Source organism: Notechis scutatus, chromosome 4, assembly GCF_049901735.1.
Source record: "Notechis scutatus isolate UNSWTSFEM ecotype Mainland chromosome 4, rNotScu1.2, whole genome shotgun sequence".
Classification (NCBI taxonomy): Eukaryota; Metazoa; Chordata; class Lepidosauria; order Squamata; family Elapidae; genus Notechis; species Notechis scutatus.
The window spans coordinates 126,534,913-126,558,337 of NC_142012.1; the positions used below are offsets into that span (position 1 = coordinate 126,534,913).

General features: G+C 36.7%; 1 protein-coding gene and 1 non-coding gene across 6 annotated transcripts; both read right to left on the bottom strand.

Moving 5' to 3' along the window:
• Window positions 1-550: 550 nt before the first annotated feature.
• ATG16L1 (autophagy related 16 like 1) lies at window positions 551-22,172 on the bottom strand. Of its 5 annotated transcripts, none has more exons than XM_087964824.1 (20): window positions 22,034-22,172; window positions 21,612-21,794; window positions 20,341-20,434; window positions 18,717-18,822; window positions 18,040-18,113; window positions 17,700-17,951; window positions 16,660-16,725; window positions 15,410-15,496; window positions 14,142-14,198; window positions 13,911-13,958; window positions 13,145-13,247; window positions 11,038-11,143; window positions 10,437-10,507; window positions 9,305-9,376; window positions 7,359-7,479; window positions 4,206-4,311; window positions 3,105-3,254; window positions 2,753-2,800; window positions 2,244-2,345; window positions 551-1,889 (listed from the first exon to the last, which is right to left on the bottom strand). In XM_087964824.1, exons 2-20 carry the CDS (start codon window positions 21,724-21,726, stop codon window positions 1,796-1,798), a joined length of 1,872 nt encoding a protein of 623 aa, XP_087820950.1. In that variant the 5' UTR covers window positions 21,727-21,794; window positions 22,034-22,172; the 3' UTR covers window positions 551-1,795. The 5 variants fall into 5 exon arrangements, with proteins under 5 accessions (XP_087820950.1, XP_026540174.1, XP_087820951.1 ...); XM_026684389.2 differs by having other exon boundaries at window positions 21,612-21,833; XM_087964825.1 differs by lacking the exon at window positions 13,911-13,958.
• LOC113414080 (small Cajal body-specific RNA 6) lies at window positions 9,688-9,955 on the bottom strand. Its single transcript, XR_003371135.1, has one exon.
• Window positions 22,173-23,425: the final 1,253 nt, after the last annotated feature.

The following is a 23,425-nucleotide window of genomic DNA, read 5'->3' on the forward strand; positions in this document are numbered from 1 at the left end:
TGTTCCGATTTTTCCAGGATTCCATTGAGTGTCCTCTGGTTTCTAGTATTTTTGGAAGGGGAAAATAGCTACTTTTTGTCCACTTTATCTACATTATGCAGTTTTGTACACCTCAATCATAGCCCCTCTCCTTTACCTCTTTTCTAGACTAAAAAAGCCCCAAATGTTGCAACCTTTCCTTATAGGGAAGCAGTTTGAGTCCCATGATTATCTTAGTTGCCCTCCTCTGAACAACCTCTAACTCCATTGTATCCTGGTTGAGGTTGTGGCAACCAGAACTGCATATATTCCTGATGTGGTCACACCATTGATTTATATTACAATGTTGGCACTCCATTTTAAAAACTGTTTCTGATTATCCCTACTGTGCTGTTGAACATTTTTTAACAGTAGATGCATTATTCCTTCTACCGCAGCATCTCATTGTAGGTTTTGCAAATATATTTGCAGCTGAAACTTTATACAGAACTTTTAGTATTCCCTTCAAACTGCTTTCCATTCCTATGACTGTATCCAAAGCAGATAAAAAATAAAGGAAAAGCAGTGCAGATTTAGAAGCAGGATATTGGTTTATTTATAATCAGTTAAGTACTAGTGGACAGATTAGTACAATAAATAAAGTTTGTCCCATGTACTCTCCATTTTCCTCTGCATAAGTTGTCAAAGTGAAGGGATCTAATAAGAACCCTAGATCCAAAAGAATCCTTCCACTTGCCCTCCAATACAAGCAATACAAAATAAGTTGTGGAAGGAAGAAAAAATAAAGTGCAAATTAAAAGGCAATTTAATGCTGGTGGCTTGTATCACAGCCCATTAAATGTGGAAAGGTATTTGGCTGATGAATCTCCTCAAACTCCTCCACAAATTCTCCTCAAACCATCTTGTGCATTTAACCACCGAAGGATACAGACTCCCAAGCTCCTCCATGGCAGGGAGAGAGAGAGAGAGAGAGCTCCAGCACAGAAAGAATATTGCACATTTAAGTCAGAGGCAAATGATATGGATTTGCCAGCACCAGGACATTCAGCTTCAGGTGTTTGTTTCCTTTCATGTCCTTTGCCCTCAATATAAAACTGCAAGATAGCAGAAGTTACTCTGGATTTGGTTTTTGTGCTCAAGTCGTGCTATTATACATTCTTCATTACAGCAGAACTTCTTGTTGTATCCCACAATTAAAACCCAAAATGCACAAATTAAAATGCTTCTGTATCATTGCTGCCCGGATAACCTTTGGAAGATACAACTTCTGCTTTTCAGACAATTCTGCCTGCCACAAATCAAGCTGGTACAAGAAGCTGTGATTTGCGAAGTACTAAAAGTCCCACAGATGCAATTGCCAAATTCATGGCTTACTCAAATGGGATTACACTTTGGATCCCACCGTTCTATGTCTTAGGATCCTTCACCTTCTCTCTTAGCTAGCTCAGAGAAGAAGACACATGTATGAATACATGCATAAAGTCAGGACATACAGGAACTTTTGCTACAGCACTCAACAGTGAAATGCCATAGAATATTGTTTCAGGAGTGCTGCTATCTGGTATAAGAAACTTTTCATTGTGCAGATGGTGCATTTTAAAAATGACTGGTTCTACACCCAAATCTGTATGAAAGTTAGATAGCAGCAACATACTGTAATCAGGATCCACTTTTCTTCCTGATGGATGAATCAATAATTCTTATGCACTTGGCAAATAAACTTGGGTGAGAGCCAGATATGGGACTTCTCTCCACTCTAGATAAGACACATTTTGCCTTCCATGCATTTTTTTTTGGCAAGCTAGTGTTTTGCAGGTCAAAATTCAGACCACAGCACAGCCTTGTTTCCTTTGTCCACACTGATCACATGGGCTCCAGATGGTGACCATGCCACAGCATTGATGGGATTGCTGAAACAAAAAAGATGACATAAATGTTATTAGATCCCTGAAAGGCATAAAATTTGAGTTAAGGAGGAAATGTTGCTCAATCTCCACAGAGCTATTTTTGAAGATTATTGCTATTCACTAAGTAGAACGAGAAACATTTGGCTCAAAGATATGTTTCCATTGATCTCTTCATGGTTTCCAGTAATGTTCTGAGCACTTAACATAAGCCTTACAGTCTGGGAATAATACATGTTCATATAGGGATGGATCATCAGTACATGTAGGGATCATCAGCTTCAGGAAGGTTGCCTTGTAGGCTAGTTTCCCCACCAAAATGTAGAAGGTTCTGATTTTAACAGCATTATCTTGACTCACCTGTGATGCTTGGAAAGTGTCCTTTCGACTTTTCCAGTGAGCACACTCCATATATAAAGTGATCCATCTGCTGAGCCAGCCGCAACATAATTTCCATCAGGGCTGGAAAAAGATCAGATTTGGAGCAGAGAAAAAACGTGTTATTGCTATTTGTAGTATAATGTGCCATTAGTTAATGGAAATCTCCCAAAAGTCTAGAACAGACTTTTAACCAAATGGAATGAATATATTTAACTGCAAAGGTGACACTAAATTAGTTTTCCTCCTACCTAAAACACTAAAAATAAGTGTAAAATGAACACCTACAAACCCTACAACTAATTAGATGCTCTGAATCTTTTCTTCTGATCAGCGGGAACAGAATGTAGTTTCATACCAATAAAGAATAACTTCATCTAATTATCTAATCTAATATGCTAAACAAGTACCTCTATATACTGTATACAAATAATAAAAAGCCAGAAGGAAATACCACATCCAACCCAAGTTTGGGTAGCTCAGCTTCTTACCTGAATACAACTCTAGTCCAATCAGACCCACATTTAAATCCTGGAGCACTGGAAGAAAAAGCCCACCACAAAATATTAAATGTATCTTTCCAATTCATTTTATAGGAAGCTACAAAAAGACATCTTAGCCACACAAGCCTGAAAAATAATACCATTAATCGAAATAATCAGGTCTTTTTCTTTCTTTTATTAAGCACATCTACATCTACATTAGGATGTCATGGACAGTCAACAAAGATATTTTTCAACAACAAGCTGCTTATTGCCATTAAGTGTCAACAGAACAAACTCTGAATTCCTGGGTTTTGACAAAGATGAGAAATCTACAACTCACTTGCAGAGCCATACTCACCTGAATGTGTGTTTGACAGCATTGATTCTGAGATCAATAATTTTCAACAGATCATCACGAGAACATGTAAGAAGCTCTGTTCTCTCAGGGTTCAGATCCAGAGCTGTAATCCTTCCCAGCAATTCCACTTCATGTACCACACTTTCAGTTCTAAAATCAAAATGTAACACAAGTTAACATTTTATTAATGGTACAGAAGCCTCATTAAAATGTTACAGTGGTTAAAGGATGTAATCAGTAGCATAAGTTATATGCTCATTCAGTTAACTGATGTACCGCTTTGCAACTTAGAAGAAAGAGTGTTTAAATCCAGCCTTTTTAAAACAGCAATAGGTAAATTTACTTTAGAACAGTGATCCCCAACCTTTTTTACGCCGCGGCCCGGTACCGGCATCAACTGGTCAAAAAAGATGGGCGGCGCCAGCGCTTCCGATGAGCTTTTTCGGGTAGAAATGGCTTTCTACCCGGAAAAGCTCACCGAGCGCGTGCCGCCTCATCTTTGATGAAAAAGTGCTTCCGGTGAGCTTTCTACCCGGAAAAGCTCACCGGAAGCACTTTTTTATCAAAAAGATGGCGGCGCCCAGCAACCAGCGGCCCGGTAAGACTTGTTCCGCGGACCGGTAACGGTCCGCGGACCGGCGGTTGGGGACCCCTGCTTTAGAACACTAGCATTCTTGTGGCAGTCACTGAAGAAAAGTATTTTCCCCATTGGCCCTAAGTGCATTATATTTTTCACCAGAGTACTGAATCCTATCAGCTTCCTAAAAGCTGAACGTGAAGGTGTTAATCATTAAACCACCTGTATTGTTGGAATTTCCTAGGTATGGAAGCAGGACCATTTTTCTGACCAAGTTTTTTGATTCAGGAGAACCAAAAGTCTAATAGTGTGGCTTTAGGTATTGTTTATTTCTCTCCTCAGGTCTGACTAATACATATTTTTCAAAGTGTATGAGTTCACATTGCAAGGCAATCACTCTTCATTTGAAACATGTAAAATCTTTTGCAGTCAAAAGTTCTGAATCTGAACCTGGTTCTGATCTTACTGGAATCATTCTGACATCAAAATGTATCTCCCTTATTTCAAAAGGAAATTGCACTCACCTAATGTCCCAAAAGCGAATTTTCTTATCAAAGTGTCCACTCATTACACATTGTTCTGTGCAGACAAGATCATTGCAGCTGGAGCCAGCAAACACCGTTCTTATACCTTTAAAAAGATGAAGTTACTAATCATGTAATTGAATCCACAATTTTTCTTCTACAAAAGCCTCCCAAAATTGTTATTTAAACTAATGTTAGCAAAGAAATTTTACTGTATATTCTGCCTTACTATATATTATTGAATTTTATGGCAGAGAATTTGTTTTGAATATATTACAACAGAACAAAATTCTGGAGAAAGTGTCATGGGGCAGGACACCTATGTAGTTTTGAGTTAGACAAGGGATGGAAGAGAAGATGCTTTCACTGTATTATCATGTTTCCAGGGGTGAAAGGATTCCTTGGCTTTGTATTCAATTTGTATTCAATGAAACATTCCATTTCAAATCCTGAGAAAAGCAAATTCTGTTAAGATATTGGTGTAGAATTTCTTCCGTCTATATTTAGAAGATATATCTTCTATATTTAGAAGATAACTACTCTATGTCTTCATTAGATTTATCTTGAAAGAACTAAAAAAGCTAGGAATATGAACTTACATAAGCTACCTAGGTAGTGATCCCCATCAATTTTCTGAAGCACAAGGAGAAAAAAGAGAGGATAGACATAAAGAGCAATTTCCTCATTTTTAAAGAATGAATGGCAACATATTAGATTGGTCCATCCCTTCTGATATGTGACCAGGCCTGATGCTCCCATGGACCCAGAGACTTGTTTTGAGAGCTCCACTGTATGCTTGCTTCACTTATGCTTGTATTTTTTAAGATATTCTTTAATTAATTATAATTTTTATATTTGCTGTTATTGTATCTTTTGTTTTATCTATTTTATGCATTGCCCGGAGTCACTTTTGATTAGATGAGCAGCTACATAAATTAGATTAATAAATAAAAACATATTTTTCTTTTATACTTGGCAAAAGTGGCTAGCTGATAGCTAATTGATTCTCTGGATTTGGAGAAAATGGCTGCAATTCAGAGCAATTTTTAAAGACTTTTTCTGCTTTTATTATTTTTATAAGTAGCTCAAGGCAACTAAGATTATCTAATTCTTCCTTCTCCTATTTTCCCCACAACAACCAACCTATGAAATGAATTGGGCTGAAAGAGAATGACTATTTTATTAAATAAACATTTAAAATTTCAATTATATATAACGTTTAAAAGTTAAAAAGTCCTTCCAAATTGTCAGGAACACCAGAGAAATAGTAGTAGATGGACACCTTGAGCTAGCTGGAAATTGCACAACAACTTTATCTGCTTGTTTATCAAGCTTTAAATGCCATCCATCTAGCCAAAGGCAACTCTGGGCAGCTTACAAACATTGAATAAAATACAGAATAAAGCATTAAATAATGAGTATTTTAAATTTAAAAATGTAATTAAAATAAAACTAAGCAGAATAGAGAGGGGGGGCACAAAGTGCACACAGAGATGATGCAGGGTATTCCTTAGTCCAGTGTTTCTCAGCCTGGGCCATTTTAGGATGGATGGACTCCAACTCCCAGAATTCCTCTCTTTTACTTCATTAGCCACCTCCTTGCATCTTCTTGTCTAGGCTAAAATTTAAGGTTCCTGGGGGCTTTTGCCATCCATTTATACTTTTCTTACATAACAGGAAGTATACACAATCACATCTAGAGATAGCTTGGTAACACAACTTCAGACAATTGGACCTCTGCTAGGGATACTTTTAAGTAACACACATCCCTAGCACATAACATCTGGGATGGTCTGATGATTTACTTTATAAATAACCCAGATAAATAGCTGTTTGCCAAAAATATCTCTACATGTTGTCCTCTTTATTTTAATTATTACAAGTAGCAACCTAGATAAAAGCTCACAGTGATTTATAATGAAGCTATCCACAAAGCTTGCTGTTTCTTCCATGATCTTGGAGGAATTTGCAATACAAAGATTGTAAGTTATACACAATTTGCAACAGCTAGCTAGAGTACCTTTATATGTGCAGAAGGAAAAAAGGTTTCAACACCACTAACTCCTTACCAATCGTTTGCAGTGCCACTGCATCAAATCATTAAAAGTTTGAACACTATTATAAACACAATTTAGAAACTTCTACAAAATTTGGAGGAAAAAATAGCATAAACAGGTGACCCCACTTCCTCAACTGCTTAAAGGGTTAGCAGCTCTTGTAGTGTTATATAGTATAAGGTTAGTCTCTGCTGACAGGTGTACTTTTTAATATAAATCTTTACCAGGAACACCTATTTCAAAAAGCAGAAGTCAATCTCAGCCCAATAGCAGGAAATATACCTTTCTTAAACAAGCATTCTTTTCTAGGTTGTGAATGAATATTGAACTGTGGTCACAGTAATATTTGCATACATACACACAAACACATCTGCACACTTTATGTATGGATAGCATTTGGATCAATGTTATATTAGCAGAATGATAAATAGAAATGATCTGAGTTAGATGGTAGCTACACCACTTCTGCTTATCTGCATTATCAGAAGGAAAACTACTAACCAAACAAGAGAATGCCAATTGCTGTTAACAGCACAATCAGCCTATGTCTACAATGGCATAGAGAATCTGTGTGTTTGGGCAAGAAGATGAAATCAACTTATCACCTAAACTATAGCATCATATAAATACTAAGAAAAGAAACTTATTAACAATTACTCTGGGTAAGAGTAATAGGCAATCAAATAATATAAGATCTTTTAAATGCTGGTATTTGGTCATGTCCTTTTATAGCAGCAGACTAGCCATTTTTCTCCAATGACTGATATGGCTTCAAAGTCAAGAAAATTTAGAAATCAAAATCTATTTCACTTATTATTAGAAATCTTTTTTTTTTTTACATCAGCCAGTGGTGACTACCAAGATGACACTTGGGGCAACAGTAAAATGTTTAGTTCCACTGATCAATGGAATGAGTCTTTAGTAACATTCCTCATTTTCAGTGTCCTACCCCAAGGGAAGAAGCCAGCTTTGAATCCATATACATATCAGAAGGTTAATAGAACAGCAATTTTGAATGCTTTGAGAGGTAATCAGTCAATGAGTGTTCTTCTTGTCCCTTTGATGCATGTGGGAAACTGTGAAACGGCTTCCTTACAGACTTTGCTGCGCAGGTCCCATAGCTTGAGCGTTCTGTCATGACTCCCAGATACAATGCGAGCTTTGTCCAGAAGGAATTTGGCTGATAAAACCTTTCCACTATGCCCCGTGAGCGTGTGCTAGAGAAATTGACATTATGTAAGAAAACAAATTTTTACAACACTTGGCCTCACCATTCAATAGTTTAACAGAAATAGAATTTTAACGAATTACCTAGCCTTCATTCTACACTGAGAATTAAGAATCAGGCTTTATATACAAGTATGGTTTTGGTATCTGAAATAGATCTCCAAGAGGTTGCACATACAGGTAGTCCTTGACTTGATAACAGTTCATTTAGTGATCGCTGAAAGGCACAACAGCACTGAAAAAAGTGACTTATGGCTGTTTTTCACACTTACGACTGTTGCAGCACCCCCATGGTTACATGATCGAAATGTAGATGCTTGGCAACCGATTCATATTTCTAAGTGGCCTGGGTCATGTGAACACGTTTTGTGAACTGACAAGCCAAGTCAATGGGGAAGCCAGATTCAATAACAACCGTGTTACTAATTTAACAACTGCAGCGATTCACTTAACAACTGTGGCAAGAAAGGTCATGAAATGGGGCAAAACTCACTTAAGAAATGTCTCATTTAGCAATATAAATTTGGAGCTCAAATGTGGTCTTAAGTCGAAACTACCTGTATTTTTTTATTTATTAGTGTTATATTTAACAATGGAGCACAGATACGGTTGGTAAATGAAACCTATAATTGTCTACGCTGGGAATATGCAACAAGATATGGCTCACTGTTATATCCTGTTTCCATTTGTTTCCTAGGAATATCTTCAGAAAGCTATTATCTGGCCTCTGACCCATCAGTGAAGTTCTACAATTTTAAAAGAGAAGTCCTTTCCAAGTTCCTATAATTTAATACAGGTAATCCCTTGACTCACAATATTTATTTAGTGCCCATTCAAAATTAAAATGACACTGAACGAAGGAACGTATGATCTCTGCCTAAAGTTAAAGCCTCTAGAGCAGGAAAGAAGGCCCAAGGCCTGCAGGAATCCAGGGGAGGGAAGTGGAGCATGGGCTGCCTGGGAGGCTTGGGGAGCCAGGGGAAGTGCTGCAGTATAGGCTTGGGCCTGCACTAGATCAAGGCAGAGCAAAGATTGGGATTGTTAAGTGAGGTGATCATGTGCGTGCTTTTCTTAATTACTATCGTGACTTGTGATTGAAATGGGCAGGTTCGTTATGGCCATAAGTCGAGGACTACCTGTACTTACTATTAAATATACATTTATATTTATAAAAGTTCAATATACAGAATATCATTAGCAAATCTAGTAAGAGTTCATAATCTATGGCAGAGCAGTTCTAGCAGCTTGCTACTTTTTTAATGCAAGGTTCTCAGGGACTGAAAATAAAGTTGTCTGCATATAAAACATGCTCCTACCTTCTGAGCTATGGTTAAAAAAAAAAGAGTGGATTAGAGAAGTAATGAATATGGAATACACTTTTTATGTTTACCAAACCAGTTTCAAAAATTTGGAAACCTAGTGCTTAATGTAATGAATATGGAATACACTTTTTATGTTTACCAAACCAGTTTCAAAAATTTGGAAACCTAGTGCTGTTACTATCCATTTTTATACTGTTTAGTTACTATTAAAATATATGCAGTTATAAAATTACCGTATATAATTCTTTCAGAATCATATTAATTTGGAAAAAATACTTAATACCTGTTTCCAAATAGTATGTTCAAAACTTTGTGTTGGGAATATCAAAGAAGTCATATAAATAAAAACAGGTAAAAGACAATTAAAGGGCAACTCAAATTTTAATATATTGAGGATTAACATCCATTATCATACCCAATTTCTAACATTTTTTATAGCTATAAACCTTGTCAGAATCAGGCACATGCGCCATCTCTTAGAAGAAATACTCACCCGTAACCGATGATCATCCACTGTCCAGATCCTACTGGCATAGTCATTTGAAGCCGCTAATAAGTAGGAACCCTATGGAAATGATTTTTAAAATGTTTTCTATAATAACCATTTTTATAATCTGGAATTTCTAAGTAATTTTGTTTCACATTATTTTATTATCTCTTATATCAATCTAGACCATTGCCTAATCTTATTACTTCATTTGGGGTTTATTTAGTTTTTTGAAGCTTCATTACCATTACATATTCTTCCCCTCTTGTCTATCTTGATTCCATTTTTTTCCTCCATTATCTTCTCATTTATTTGTCTCATCCATTCTATTCCTAATTCTTCTTTCGGCTGCTAGTGTCCTGCACAGAGATGTTTTGCTTCATTTAAGAGGTCTCAGTTTAAAAAGCTGAGATCATATACCCATCTACTTGCCTCCAGTACTTAAAACTCCTTTATTGTTTTATGTTGGATAACGATTTCAGCCATGTCTACTCAATACTCTACAAGGAAACAAGCTGAATATATCACAATATATCAGCAAATATTCTCCCACGCATAGCATTTCTACAGCTCGATGGAAGAGTAACTGCTGGGAGTTAGATGGTAAGGGAAGCAATATTCTGGGCAAATCACACCTTTTACTATTCATCACTGACCTCAGCAAAACATTGTTGCCGTCTTGTAGAAGTAGTACGGACTTAAGTTCTATGCCTCAGTATTATTAAAAAAATAACCTGCTCATGGTATATGCTCAAAGTACATATACCACCTATTTTTACAGGCAACAGGCCTAGTTTTTTCAGGTACTTCCAAAAGGAAAAAAGGCTAGTGTTATACTAAAAAGATGATAATTTTATACAACTTCTGAGCAATTGCTTAATTTTCCAGATGATCTGCCTTTTAATGTACATTGGTATTATTCAAGGAAGATGATAGACTTATCACAAACTATGGGTTCAGAAAATTTTGGAATTAAACGTAAAATTAAAACCCAATGCTTTTCTTTTAGGGAAGGCAGATAATGAGTTGTGGGGAAAAACATGGAGCTTTGTTTTTATATATGACATCAATGGCAAGTGATGTACTAGTGAAGCAGGGCAGAACATACTTGCAAAAAAAGAAATACATCCATACTCACAGCATTATCAAACTCTACACTAGTAATCCCTGCATTACTGCCAGATAGCGAGGCTTTAAATTCACACTTATCTGTAATACAAAAGAAAAGATTTAGGAGACAAGGAAAAGCATGAATGCACAGCAATTTCATTCAATCTAGCTAAGAAACATATCTCAAAGATACAAACCACAGAACTGATCATTTAGAATTAGTGATACGTTAATTCCATTTCTTGATTCATAAAACTGATTTATATCTAAGGCAGGCTGTAAGACTCAGTTTTGACTACTCTGTCTTATAATGATATTTTCAGAATTTGGGCACAGAAAATTCTCTTTTCCAAATCTAGGTATTTCACTATATTTTTCTAATGGAAATGGCAGGGGTTATCAAACCAAGATTGTGCTGCATCACTAGATCCATATATCCTCTCTTATTGTCTAGACAGTTCTGGAAAAGACATTTAATCCCTTCAACGCACTAAAGAATTTATTTGGGGATTCCTACATTAATTTCTTTAAAGATATCAACTATGGAATCAACCTCGGCAGCAAAAAAGCATGTCTCCACGAATTAAAACCTCTTGTCTCTTTTATCTATATTTATTTAAAGGACTTACCACCAAGCACTTCCCAAATTTTGACCCTACGGTCCAAGCCTCCTGTTGCTAATAAACGAGAACCAGGACTGAACTGGACTGCATTAACCTCCCCATCATGTGCATCCTGAGAAGATGAAAAACAATACACAGACAATTACTGATGATTTTAGGACCCAGATCTGTCAGCACTGGCAGCATATATTAAAAAACTGAACAAGGTTCTGAAAAAGTAGTAACAAAAAAGTCTATCAACTCTTGAGTTCTTCAGTACGCATTTCCTGTTTAAAGCTATCTATAAGAAACATTATGAGACCCAGTTTGGTTAAGATATCAGACTAGAAACAAGGTCACTGTGGGTTTCATCCTGCCTTGGGTATGAAGTTAGCTGGGTGACTTTGGGCCAGTCACTTTCTCCCAGCTCTAGGCAGAAAGCAATGGCAAACCACTTCAAAAAATGTGGTCAAGAAGACTTCAAGGACCTGTCCAGGCAGGTTGGCCATGATTGAATGAAAGAAAAAAGAAACTAAATACATGTATAACCAATATTATACACATACACATACACACACACACACACAAACACACACAAACACACGCATACACACAGAACAAAAACCTAGGGGCTGTTTTTTTGGCATCAAAGAGTTCTACATCCTAAAATACTGCATTAAGAAAAATACTGATGAAATGATAAAAACTACATGTTGAAAAGCAGTCAAGAAAAGAATGAGATATTAGTAAAACAGTAAATCTGACTATCTTATGTATCAGAATGAAAAAGAAAATTTGAGCTAATTTTGCATTGATAAGGTTAAAAGGCAAAGGTTTCCCCTGTCCAGTCATGTCTGACTCTAGGGCAGTGGTCCCCAACCTTGGCAACTTTAAGCCTGGCGGACTTCAACTCAGCCAGCAAGCTGGCTGAATTCGGGAGTTGAAGTCCGCCAGGCTTAAAGTTGCCAAGGTTGGAGAGCCCTGCTCTAGGGGACAGCGTTCATCTCAGTTTCTTAACTTTTCCGTGATCATCTATGCTGAGGTGCACCGAATGCTGTTACTTCCCACCAAAATGGTGGGAAGTAACAGCATTTACAAGTATTTATCTACTTGTATTTGCATGCTGTCAAACTGCTAGGTGGGCAGGAGCTGGAGAAGTAACGGGAATTCACCCTGTCGCACAGTGCTCGGGTGTTGAATCCAGGCTGTCAGCGTTCCAGCTGACAAGCTCAGCAACTTTAATGGCTGAGCCACAGCATCCCCTTTATAAAGTAAAACAACTACTAAATTTGTATTTGTGTCTGTATGTTTGTATGTACAGTATTTTTCCTAGATTATGTTTAGTACTTGTACATTATGAAGTGATTTCACACTGTTTGGGATTAAATGCTTACGTTATAGAAACATATTTGTTGTGTGTTTATTCCATGTCATTCATAAAAGTATTCCGCATATGTGATATTATTTTTAATGACTTTATGCATTTAATTAGAAAAAAAACTACTACAGAAGTTAAAAGTAGAAAAGTGATACTGAGTCAGAAAAAATATTTGCAGGAAATAAAGAGGTCTCAGCTTGAAAACTAAAGATCATGCACGTTAGAACACATTCCAGAACTGCCAGCTCCTTGATTAGTTTTGTTGGGAGAGAGTCAACTCTAAGTGCTTTCGACTGCAAGCAACATGAACTGACGATACCCACATAATGTCAGCAGCTTCATAACATCTGACAGCATTACTGGAACATGGATGGGAGAAAAGAAAAGAAAACTGTTGGGAGCTCTGGAAGCTGTGGATGTGCAGTTTCACTAGTGCAATCAGACCATCCTGTAATCATCATTGACCTCAGTATTTATTAGCATTTCTCAAGTTTTGGCTGGTTTAAAAAGATCCCATTTCTTGTTGCAAAAGCCACACTACAATTCTTTCCAAAGTCACAAAAGCCCCTTTGGCTAGCCATGTCAGGAACATAGAGCATCTCATCAGGAAAACAAAGAAATAATTGACTGAACATTAAGTAAAACCTGAAGCACTTTACATACTTACACGTCAAAGTATCACCCAAAAGTAAATTGAGAAAACTACTCAATAAAACATATTATTTTTTTAAGATAGTGAATCCAAGACATACTTACAAAGACACACACTGCTGTGTTGGGTAGTCGGACCTCTCTGCTTGCAGTAGGATGTACATCAGTATTATCTTGAGGAATAGGACATGAGGATAAAGAGCGCCTCCTGAGAAAGTTACATTGATATGTAAGTAAGTATATAAGGGAAATTAGCTATGTCTCCAGATTATAGGTAGTGGATGACCTCAACTACACAATACGTAAAAATAGAAGGAGTCTTAAAACAAATTCAAGTATTCAACAAACAAACAAAAATCAATACCCAGAGATGGTTGTGCATATTAGGAACTTCTCTACAGCCTTTGCATCTGGTTTCTCACATGAAGCCAATCAATTGAATAAAAACTTCTCATGCCAGACTGGGGGAAAAGTTATCACCATTACAACTGTTGCACTGAATCCCAAACTAAAATTTGAGTTGAGGTACACCATATTTATTTGTTTACTTGTTAAATATCTTATTAAGTCCTTTTTCCTATATGAGATAAATTGATTAATCTATGATTAATGCCTAATTTAAAACTCAGATTTTATTATTAACAGAGAGCTTCTACGTAATACAATAACTAAATTTAATGGGGGCACCAATCATGTAGATTATGTTCAGCATTTCTTCCCTAAGTAGTTATACCTCATGCATCCATGATATATCTATGCATTTATTTAACTGGGATATCTTTTCAATGCTACAGAAACAACACAAGACAATTATTCAGCAACCCTCATCACATGCTAAATTAAGTGTGAATAATTTCAAGCAAATTTTCACCTGGCAGTATCAGAAGAGTGATGTCCCAAAAGGGGAGACTCAGACAGACTGGAGGGGAAGATCAGAGGTCAGCACACAGCAGAAGTAAGGAGTTGAACACAAAAGAAAAGGAGAGATAGGAGCTAGAAGAAGGCTTGACATAAGAAAAATTGTTTGAATGCCTAGTATCACTGAAGTGCTGCTGTATATTGAACTAATATGTAATGAAAAGGTAAATGCATACCAACCTACCCAAAGATATTAGTGATAGAATCCAGAAGGCCTCCAGGGGGCTGGGAGAGTCGCTTACTAAAGAGAAGGGAAGGACAGTTTTCAAGGAGATCAGAACACACAAGGCCATAACTCTCAAACTTGAAGCAAGAAAAGCAAATGGTAACAGGACAGCACAAAAAGCCACCATCTTGGTTCTAAGTCAAAAGTTTGCATAAACAATTATGAACTGAACACTGTTGTTATATGAGCAGGAAGAAAAAGATATAATTCACCAGAATTTTGAGAATAAAATTAAAGGTATACTTATATGAAAGCAGAGCATATTCCCAAGCGTTATCATGACTAATGTGACGGTTGGCCTATAACAGACTTTAACAGGAAGTTAAATGTTTTTGCTTTTAAGCCAGTTTAAATGGAAAGGCTCTAAGTTCTGCATGTTTTATTTGCAGATTCAATTACAATGTAGGGTTGGGAAAAAATTTGTTTAAGAATCTATTATTTGCAGCTGTCATCAACATTAGATGGGCTATCCAAAAAGGCAACTTTTTATAAAACCTGCAATATTAACTAGCAAGGCCCTTAACATTTGCAACCTTTATAATTTTGATCTTGTTAATGTTTACATAGAGAGGATTTGAGTCTCCCTTTACTATTACCATGACATGACTCTGCCATAAACAAACTTAGAATGTTGATATAAATCCAACTCTTGAAAGCTGTGAGAGGCCACTTCCTAACTGATGGAGCACCTTAAAATTCAAGGGCACAAAAGCTTTATTTACACTGCTCTTTCCAATGTCAGGAATAAATACTGCTATGGTAGAAAGCAGGTGTGGATAGAAATTCCCTATATTTATTTGAGTCCTACAATTTAGAAACATTCCTAGCTAATAATACTGAAAAATAAGAAATCTCCACAAAAGAATTCAGTAGAAATAACATAACTAAACTCTGTAACTATTGGAGTGTTTCTTATGGGCATAATTCATTAGCTAATTTTCCCATTTGTATCCCATTAAAAATGGGAGTAAAAAAACATCAGCTATGCAATTCTCATTTTATTACAAAGGACATATGCTGATAAATTATTTTCATACTGGCAATCTGTTATCAATTAATTTATAATTCATCTATCCAGGAAAGAATATTTTTTCTCAATACATTTTCTTCTCAAAATGAATTCGCCTGAATCAAATCAGGAATACCTATGAATTTTTTTCCACCTGAAAATATTTAATGAAAATCTTTGGAAAATATGTTTTCAAACGTCTCTGCTCACATACTACCTTGCTGTCCGTGTGACAGCACGAACTGGAGATGTGTCCTCAGCTGGATCGGAGGTTTCATCAGCAAGGACTTCAATATCATCATCCCTGAAGAAAGACAGATCATTCCTTGAATGTTCAAGAAGATCAGGCATTTCATATTAAACAGCCCTCTTCCCCTACTATTTCAAATACAGAATTTCATTTCCACTGTTAATAGCATAGGTCATAGATATGATGTGAACAATAACAATAACAGAAATAGCGATGTCATGGATGTATTTTATTTATCTTTTACCATTTCTAATCGTATTATTTAATACAATTTATAAAAACTTTTATAAATTGTTTATTTTGTTTGAATGTGACTTTTCCCCTTACTATTTCCTGGCATGGGATGAAAATTAACTCTCAGCTCTTTAACAGAGACAAACAAAAAGCCAAAGAGGAAACAAAAAGACCAAAATACTTTCTTACTAGCAATTAATACCCAGATAAGCAGAGGTTAATATCAAGACTAGCATTAGAGCAAGAAGCAAACAATACTGTAATCAAGGAATTACCAACTCAGACAAACAAGCTAAGTGAATCAGGCAAAGGAACCATCAAAACCATTCCTACAAATATTGACAGGGAAGCCACTGGAATATAAAATGAGAACAAACCCCATTCCCTATACCTGTAGCATTGATGGTATTACTTAGTTTGGTAGTGAAATGTCTGCAAGAAAACAACAAAGCTCAGAGACCACCAAGGACACTACAATTTCAGCTCTAAGGCTGGTGCAGTTAGTTCCTGGTCATTTTTAAGACTGCCAGAGGAACAAGGTGGCTTTGGATCCAAGATAACAACAAGCCCCCTCCAAGCACTATCTGATTACAGATACATATTCATTCAGCAGCAAATATTTTAAAGTTATAACCAAATATTAGTATAGTCATTCTTTATATGGGAGCACACACGTGTAATATTAATCATAATAAATTCAGGAAATTAAGTTAGGGTCAAGTGCAAAGAATCAGGATCACATGTTAACTATTGCACAATCCTATACTCATCATCAGCACTAAATTGGCACTAGACAAGAATTAACAGAATTCAGGGGAGGGAGGCGGGATTCTAGACTGATTCCTCTCTTGACTTCACCCCCAGGCTCTGCCTTTTCTTCTTCTCCAGTTAGGCAGGAATAAACTTACTCATTTTTTGTATTTTCAGCCTGGAAATGGAAATAATGTAGTCATTAGGAAGTAATTAGACTGATGAATGCTTACTGTTCAATTGGCAGTGGTTCTTTAGCAGCTTCTGCTAGTTCTTTCTGAAGCCGAGCTTGCCTTCTCCTAACAGAAAAATATTAGGAAATATGTGTCAACTCTGTAATATTTATCAATATTCATTTGAACAGCTGTATTCAAACTATTAAGTATTAATACTTTGTATTAACTGATAATTAGAATAAATTATTGGCTTAAGCTCCCTGGGATAGAAATCCCAGTGGATAGATTTGTTGCCTTAAAAATGTATTTATATCTTGACACTAGTAAAATGTAAAGCTCATCAGAATATGCTGGTTCTCATGTCTCTAGGCCCAAGTGAAAACTTAACTGCCCAGAAATGTTTATCTTAATTAGGCTGTTTAAGATGTCTTGAAGTAATTTTGTAATTCTTACAGGGCACTCAATTACTTAAATAAAATAGCTCTAATCAGTGCAATATATGTTAAGAGCTGACTCCATACTGACCTATTGTGAATTATCAGATGTTATTTCCAACACAGAAACTGATGTTAATTCTATATTGAGTCTACTCAATCTAGAATATAGTATAATAGCCACTCTACATTATGAAAAAAAATCAGGAAAAATGTGGCTATTTGAATGGGCATAATCTGAATATTATGAGGTAACATTTAACTATTTTATAGTCTAACCAAGTCTAAACCTCACATAAAAATTTACAAACATAAGGATTTAAAGACTAGACCTCAGAAGCTGGTTTAGTTCAAAATCCAATCAAGTCAAACCCTGGTTAATAACTGAATAAATTATCAAAAAAATATCAGATCAGACTAGGAAATTGAAAAACATTCCCAGAAATGGGGTGCTGTATGGATGAGTCACTAGGACTTGAGCTCAACTTGAAGAAATCTCTACCATTAATTCAAAGGATTCAAAACCATATCCAAAGGCTCTGTTAATTAAAAGAAAATGACATACAGGGCACATGCATAAGAAAGAAAGAAGAAATGTTGAGGATGGGTTTTGATACAGGTTTAATTTGAACTCACACACTTACATGGAAAATACTATCATACCTTAAATCTTTCTCATTTTCTGCATTGAGCCGATTAGCTTCTTGAGCCTTTTCTGCCATCCAACGGGTTACCAGTTCTTGGTTATCTTCAGTGGTTTTTCTTAATTTTTCTTCAAGAGCAGTAAAGGTGATTTGGAGAGCATCATATTCATCCTTAAGAGTCTGATTAGCCTGTTCAAGATCTTGAAGCTTGTTGCACAAATCATGGCACTCAGTCTCCAGTTCAGATATCTTCTGTAAATATTCTGCAATTCTTCAATGGAAGCAACTAATATAATGAAAATCTGAAGCTAGCTAGGACCAAGATAAAGTTCTATTGGTAATAAATTGATTTTACTCACTTGACATTATTTATTTGTATTTCTTTGTCCTTCTGCTGTATTTGATTGTTTAGGTCAATCACAGATTGAGCCAACTGCAAAAAAAGTGGGGGGAATGATAAAGTTAATTTTAATGTCAATTAATTTAACAATAATTAATAATGTTAACTATATTAACAAAGAATCACAATTCTTAATATGGACAATGGTTTTGTGTCTCCTTTGGTGAATGTAATTTATTCAGAATGTATTTTATGTCTCTCAATCAAAAGCAAGATATGCTCTATTCATTTGGCAGATTCACAAACCCATATGGAACAAACTTAAACAAGCAATATATACAAAAATGAAAAGACAATCATGACTATATAATGTAGCTGAAAGGTACCATAAGTTATACCTTAATTTCTAAACACAGAATCTTAAAAGAAGCATCATAAATCATTTTCAAGGTTTCTAGTAACAGATGAAGAAAGGCATCACAAAAGCAAAGCATCTTAATTAAAAATTGAACACATGCTAGTCTACAATAATATTTTTTACTACAATGAAAGCAACAGAAAAGCTGAAAAGCTGACTGCTTATTGTAAAAAGTTATTTTGGAGATACATTTTTATTGTTCTGAAATTTATGGGATAGAGAAATAAATAACAGTATGCACATTGTATTGCTGCAATATGCACAATGTTTTTCCTAACCTCGCCCCGTTTCTTGTGCAGCTCTGTCAATTCCTCTTGATGTTTAATCCTTAATTGAGCTACTTCTTGAAGATGAGCGTCATTTCTTGCACCATCATGTCCTGGGCTGAATTTTCCAAAAGAACAGAAGGTAAGATTAAATAAACTTATTTAATCATACGGATGTTCAACCTATAGATAGGTTAAAATGGCAATTGGAGCCAGAATTTCCATCACTAAGTTATCAAGTTGTAAAGTGTGAAGCTATGTGACCACATTGCTTAGCAAAGCAATTCTGAAGTCCCGGTTGCTGCAGGACAGTGACTTCTGACTTAGTGCTGACTTTTCCATTGACTTTACTTATGGGAAGCCAGCAGTAAATGTTGGAAATTGCATTCAACAGGGAAATGACAACAGAGACACTGCAATGGCTGGAATTCTCAGGACTGATTATAAAGACCAATTGTTTCTTTACCAGTGTAACTTTGAACTGTTGCAAAATGGTCGTTAATCAAGGACCTGTACTGAACAATAACTAATATCTTCATATATTGACTTTCCACTGACGTTTCACTGAGATTACATTAAGCAATTCCCATTCATCTTGATATTGTATGCTACTGATCTCTATTTTAAAGAATTAAGTATCTTTTTAAGGACCATTTGGATGTTTGGTGGCAGGAGGGCTTATCTATCATTCCAAATGTCCCCCCCCCCCCCAAATGAAATCATTCACTATACTAGTAACATTTTAATAATATAATACTTTGCCTGAATTTATATATTTGCATGACATTACACAATTTGATATAATTTGCATCAGTTGCGTAACTTATCACTGGGTATTCCTTGCCCTACGACCACAATTGGGACAAGAATATCCACTGTTAAGCAAGGCAGTTGTTAAGTGAGTCACTGTACTTGTTAAATGTATTGCGTGGTTATTAAGTGAATCCAGCTTCCCCCATTGGCTTTCCTTGTTGGAAGACTGCTGTGAAGGTTGCAAATAGCAATCACATGACCTCAGGATGCTGTAATGATTGTAAAAACATATGGTTGCCAAGCTCCTGAATTTTGATCACTTGACCATGGGGAATGCTGTGACAACGTGAAGACTGATCATAAGTAACTTATTTCAGTGCCACTGTAACTTCAAATAGTCACAAATTGAATGGTTGTAAGTTGAAGATTACTTATATAAATAGTACATATGTTATAAAATTAACATAATAAAGCATATACAACATGTACAGCACCAAACACAAAGTTTTTTAATAGTAAAAAAATGTAATGAATATTACACAGGAGAGTAAAACGCCCAGTTATATTGAATAGAATAATATATTGAATAGAATAATATATTGAATAGAACAGAATTCTTTATTGGCCAAATGTGATTGGACACACAAGGAATTTGTCTTTGGTGCATATGCTCTCCGTGTACATAAAGAAAAAATAAAATATATTCATCACGAATCATAAGATACAACACTTAGTGATAGTCATAGGTTACTAATAAGCAATCAAATCATACTAGGAAACAAATAAAACAATATAAATTGTAAAGATACAAGCAACGTGGTTATAATCAAAAATGGGGAGAGATAGCCACAATAACTGTCACTATAATTGATTCAACAAGTACCTGATCTCATGCCGGCTTGGCAAATCATACTTTTCCACTTGTAGCTTGTCAGCCAGCACTGAATGAAAATCTGACTTCTCCAAGAGCTTGTTATCTAACAGGCCGAAATATTTAATTTTAAAAAAGGGAAAATAATATTAGCTGTGCAGTCAATTAATAAGTTTGCTATGCCATTATACTCTATGGACTGATGTAAAATTTTCAGAGAAATTATACCTATTTCAGATATGCTCTTGTATTGCTGTGAAAACATGCCTAAGAAGACATTCTCTCACAGTACAGAATAAGATTATGAGGTCACACTTGTTCAACTAGGCTTATGTAAACAAATGAGTCATTTAATAAGACATTGTTCTACTTTATAACCTGGTATTTTGAATAACAGAATCTGGAAGGGGGTTATCTGATGTAATCACAAAAGACTGTTCCAGATTGCAAAACCTCTCTTTCACCAAATGGGTGCTGGCCTGAGAGCAAATATTTCAAGCAATCAAGTGATTCTCCTTGTGCTATTGAACCAATGAGAAGGTTCCTTGTCCCTGAGCAGAATGTAAACAAGAAGTATTCAAAGTTCAGGGTTGGGATTCAATATTTTATTACAAACCCAAGTCCACAAAAATGGATTAGTTTAGCATAGTGCTCAAAGCACCAGACTAGACTCCAAGTGACCAAGAGTTCTAGTTGTATTTTAGCATGAAGCCAGCTGGATAACTCTTGATTCAAAGGTACATACACACACACACACAAATATCAAATGTAATATGCAAATAGCATTATGCCTCACTGGAGTGGATACATTCTAAATCTTTGTTTATACATTAATCCACAGAGTTCATAAATTATCTGGGTGGTTGTAACATAGAAGTGCCACAAAAAACCCCAAATGACTGTGTGCACAAAACAGAGAATCACAAACCAGCGAACAAATTTTAGCCTAAAGTATTATGTGAATTTGGCCTAAGAAACAATAATGTGTTTATAAATTTATGTATAAAATTATAGGTGAAGATAAAATTAGTAACACACAACTCCTTTTTTTCATACAACATATCATTCCTTTTTTCTTTATTTTCTGGAATCTATTGAAGAAAATTTGTATTCAATTTTAGTTTACTGAAGTTTACTGAAACAGGCCCAAAGACTCATCAACCAAACTAATTAAACTACAGTAGCAATAAAACATCTTTTATCTAGTCGAGCAATCACAATATTTATAATTGAATTCACTGGCAATTCTGGCCTGCTAGTTAAAGTGGGGGAAAATTTCTTACATTGCAAGATTATCTCTTCAAAGGCCTGTCTTTGTAACCGGTCTCGACGCTTCAGTTCATCCAGGATATGTCGCTTCCAGGCGGGGAAGCTCGACGTCTTAAGCCCAACAGACATGTTGCCGGAGGATCGGGGACGTTACACCCTGCCCCAAAACACTCAAGTCATCTGGCTGCGGGTTTCCCCTGTAACACAGTGGGTGTAGGAGAGCTGGATCCAGGACTCTAAAGAATACGATAACGATAACAAGGCAGTTGGAAGAAGTCAGGCAGCCCGATCGGGGTTGGGAAAGAAAGAGGACGGGGTCATGTCGGAGAAGACCAGGAGAGAGAATGGAAGGGGGGCAGAAGATTGGGAGGCGTCCAGTCATCCTGGCTGCCGGGCCTACCCAGGAACAGACACCAGACCAACGGGCAAAACTCACCGTTGACCATCGAGGAGAAGGAGGGGGGCAGTTGGGTGCCTCCTTCACCTGGAAGGCCCCTCCGCGCACCCTTCGATCGGGCCGTAGCCCCCATCCATTTCCGCGACACTCTTTCACAGAGTTCCCCTTGGTCCAAGAGAGATGGCGTCACTAGCGGGCTTTCTCTTCCTGCGTCGCAGGCTAATCACTTTAGGCTCCAGCCTTGATGCCTGATTCACAAGACCGCCCTTCCTGCGGAAGGTGGATCGCGCAGTTAGCGATCGCACGTCGCTAAATCAGTTACTACCTCGCCGGCCCATCCTTGCGAGCGCCCTTTCTGGTTAAACGAGGGCTGCGCGGCAATTGTCAAGGCAAAAGCGGGGTAGAAAATGGCTGCAGACGAGGCTCGTCAGGGCTCCCTGGACACACGCCATTTTAGGCAAGGATGCTGGGAAGAGGCGCCTTTGCCGCGCGCCACTTTGGCGGGAAACTGTGGCGTCGTTGGCTCCGGCTACACAGATCGATAGAGGAGCGGTTTTAGGGGTACATACATTGGGCTTAGATGAAACTAAGGGAGCAGGGGACGACAGTACCTTTTCCCTCCCACGCGGTGCTCAGCCTAACTTCTCTGCCAGCAGATACGGCAGAAGATCAATGTTTCTCAACCTTGGCGACTTTAAGGTGCGCTGGCTGGGGAATCCTGAGAGTTGAAGTTCACACAACTTAAAGCCGCCAAAGTCGACAAATGCCGAAGTGAACCAGAGTGCTACAAATCTTAGTTCTGTGTTACAGTTGGTGCGTTGTTTTTTTGGGACTCTGTTGGTATCCTCCGTATGTTTTCTCCTTCGGTCGGCGTTTATCCAGCGCGAAGATGATAACGTATCGCGCAACTCGGCTTTGGGGAAATAGGTGCTGCCCATCATTTCAATTTATTTGGTTTTCCTCCTATATAAGGATGGCAATGAAAGATACTTTGTTTCCTTTTAAAAATGGGGTGGTTTTAACAGTCTGTTCCAAGAGTCCAGCAAAAGAAAGTGTTAGTTGTAATTTTATGTCGACTTTACAGAGTGAAGTAGAAATAGATGATAGAAAACAATATGCTCCAAATATCTTTTTTTTTTTGCCATGATCTTTATTTTCCAGTAACTCTTTTAGAATTTTTAAATATTTTATGTTTTGAAGGCATTTGAAGGATTGTATTGGTTTGAGTTCCATTACCATTATAGAATTTTGATGTATGTACATGGGTGAATCTTATCTGTGATAAAAAACCTTTCTGTGCAGGCTCCTTCCTTTCATCCATCCATCCATCCATGATCCATCCAATCTTTGCACACTTTTTTCAGTAGTCATTTACAGCAGAGGTCGCCAACCTTTTGCACCTCAGGGACCACCAAACTCATAATTTTAAAT

What these genes read in the sequence shown, in the direction of transcription:
- ATG16L1 (XM_087964824.1), bottom strand. Translation starts at nt 21,726, where the DNA reads ATGTCTGTTGGGCTTAAGACGTCGAGCTTCCCCGCCTGGAAGCGACAT. An exon ending in CCAAGCCGGCATGAGATCAG is followed by an intron (nt 18,823 to 20,340) that starts GTACTTGTTGAA and finishes TGGAAAATTCAG; the next exon opens with CCCAGGACATGATGGTGCAA. An exon ending in ATACAAATAAATAATGTCAA is followed by an intron (nt 17,952 to 18,039) that starts GTGAGTAAAATC and finishes CTTCCATTGAAG; the next exon opens with AATTGCAGAATATTTACAGA.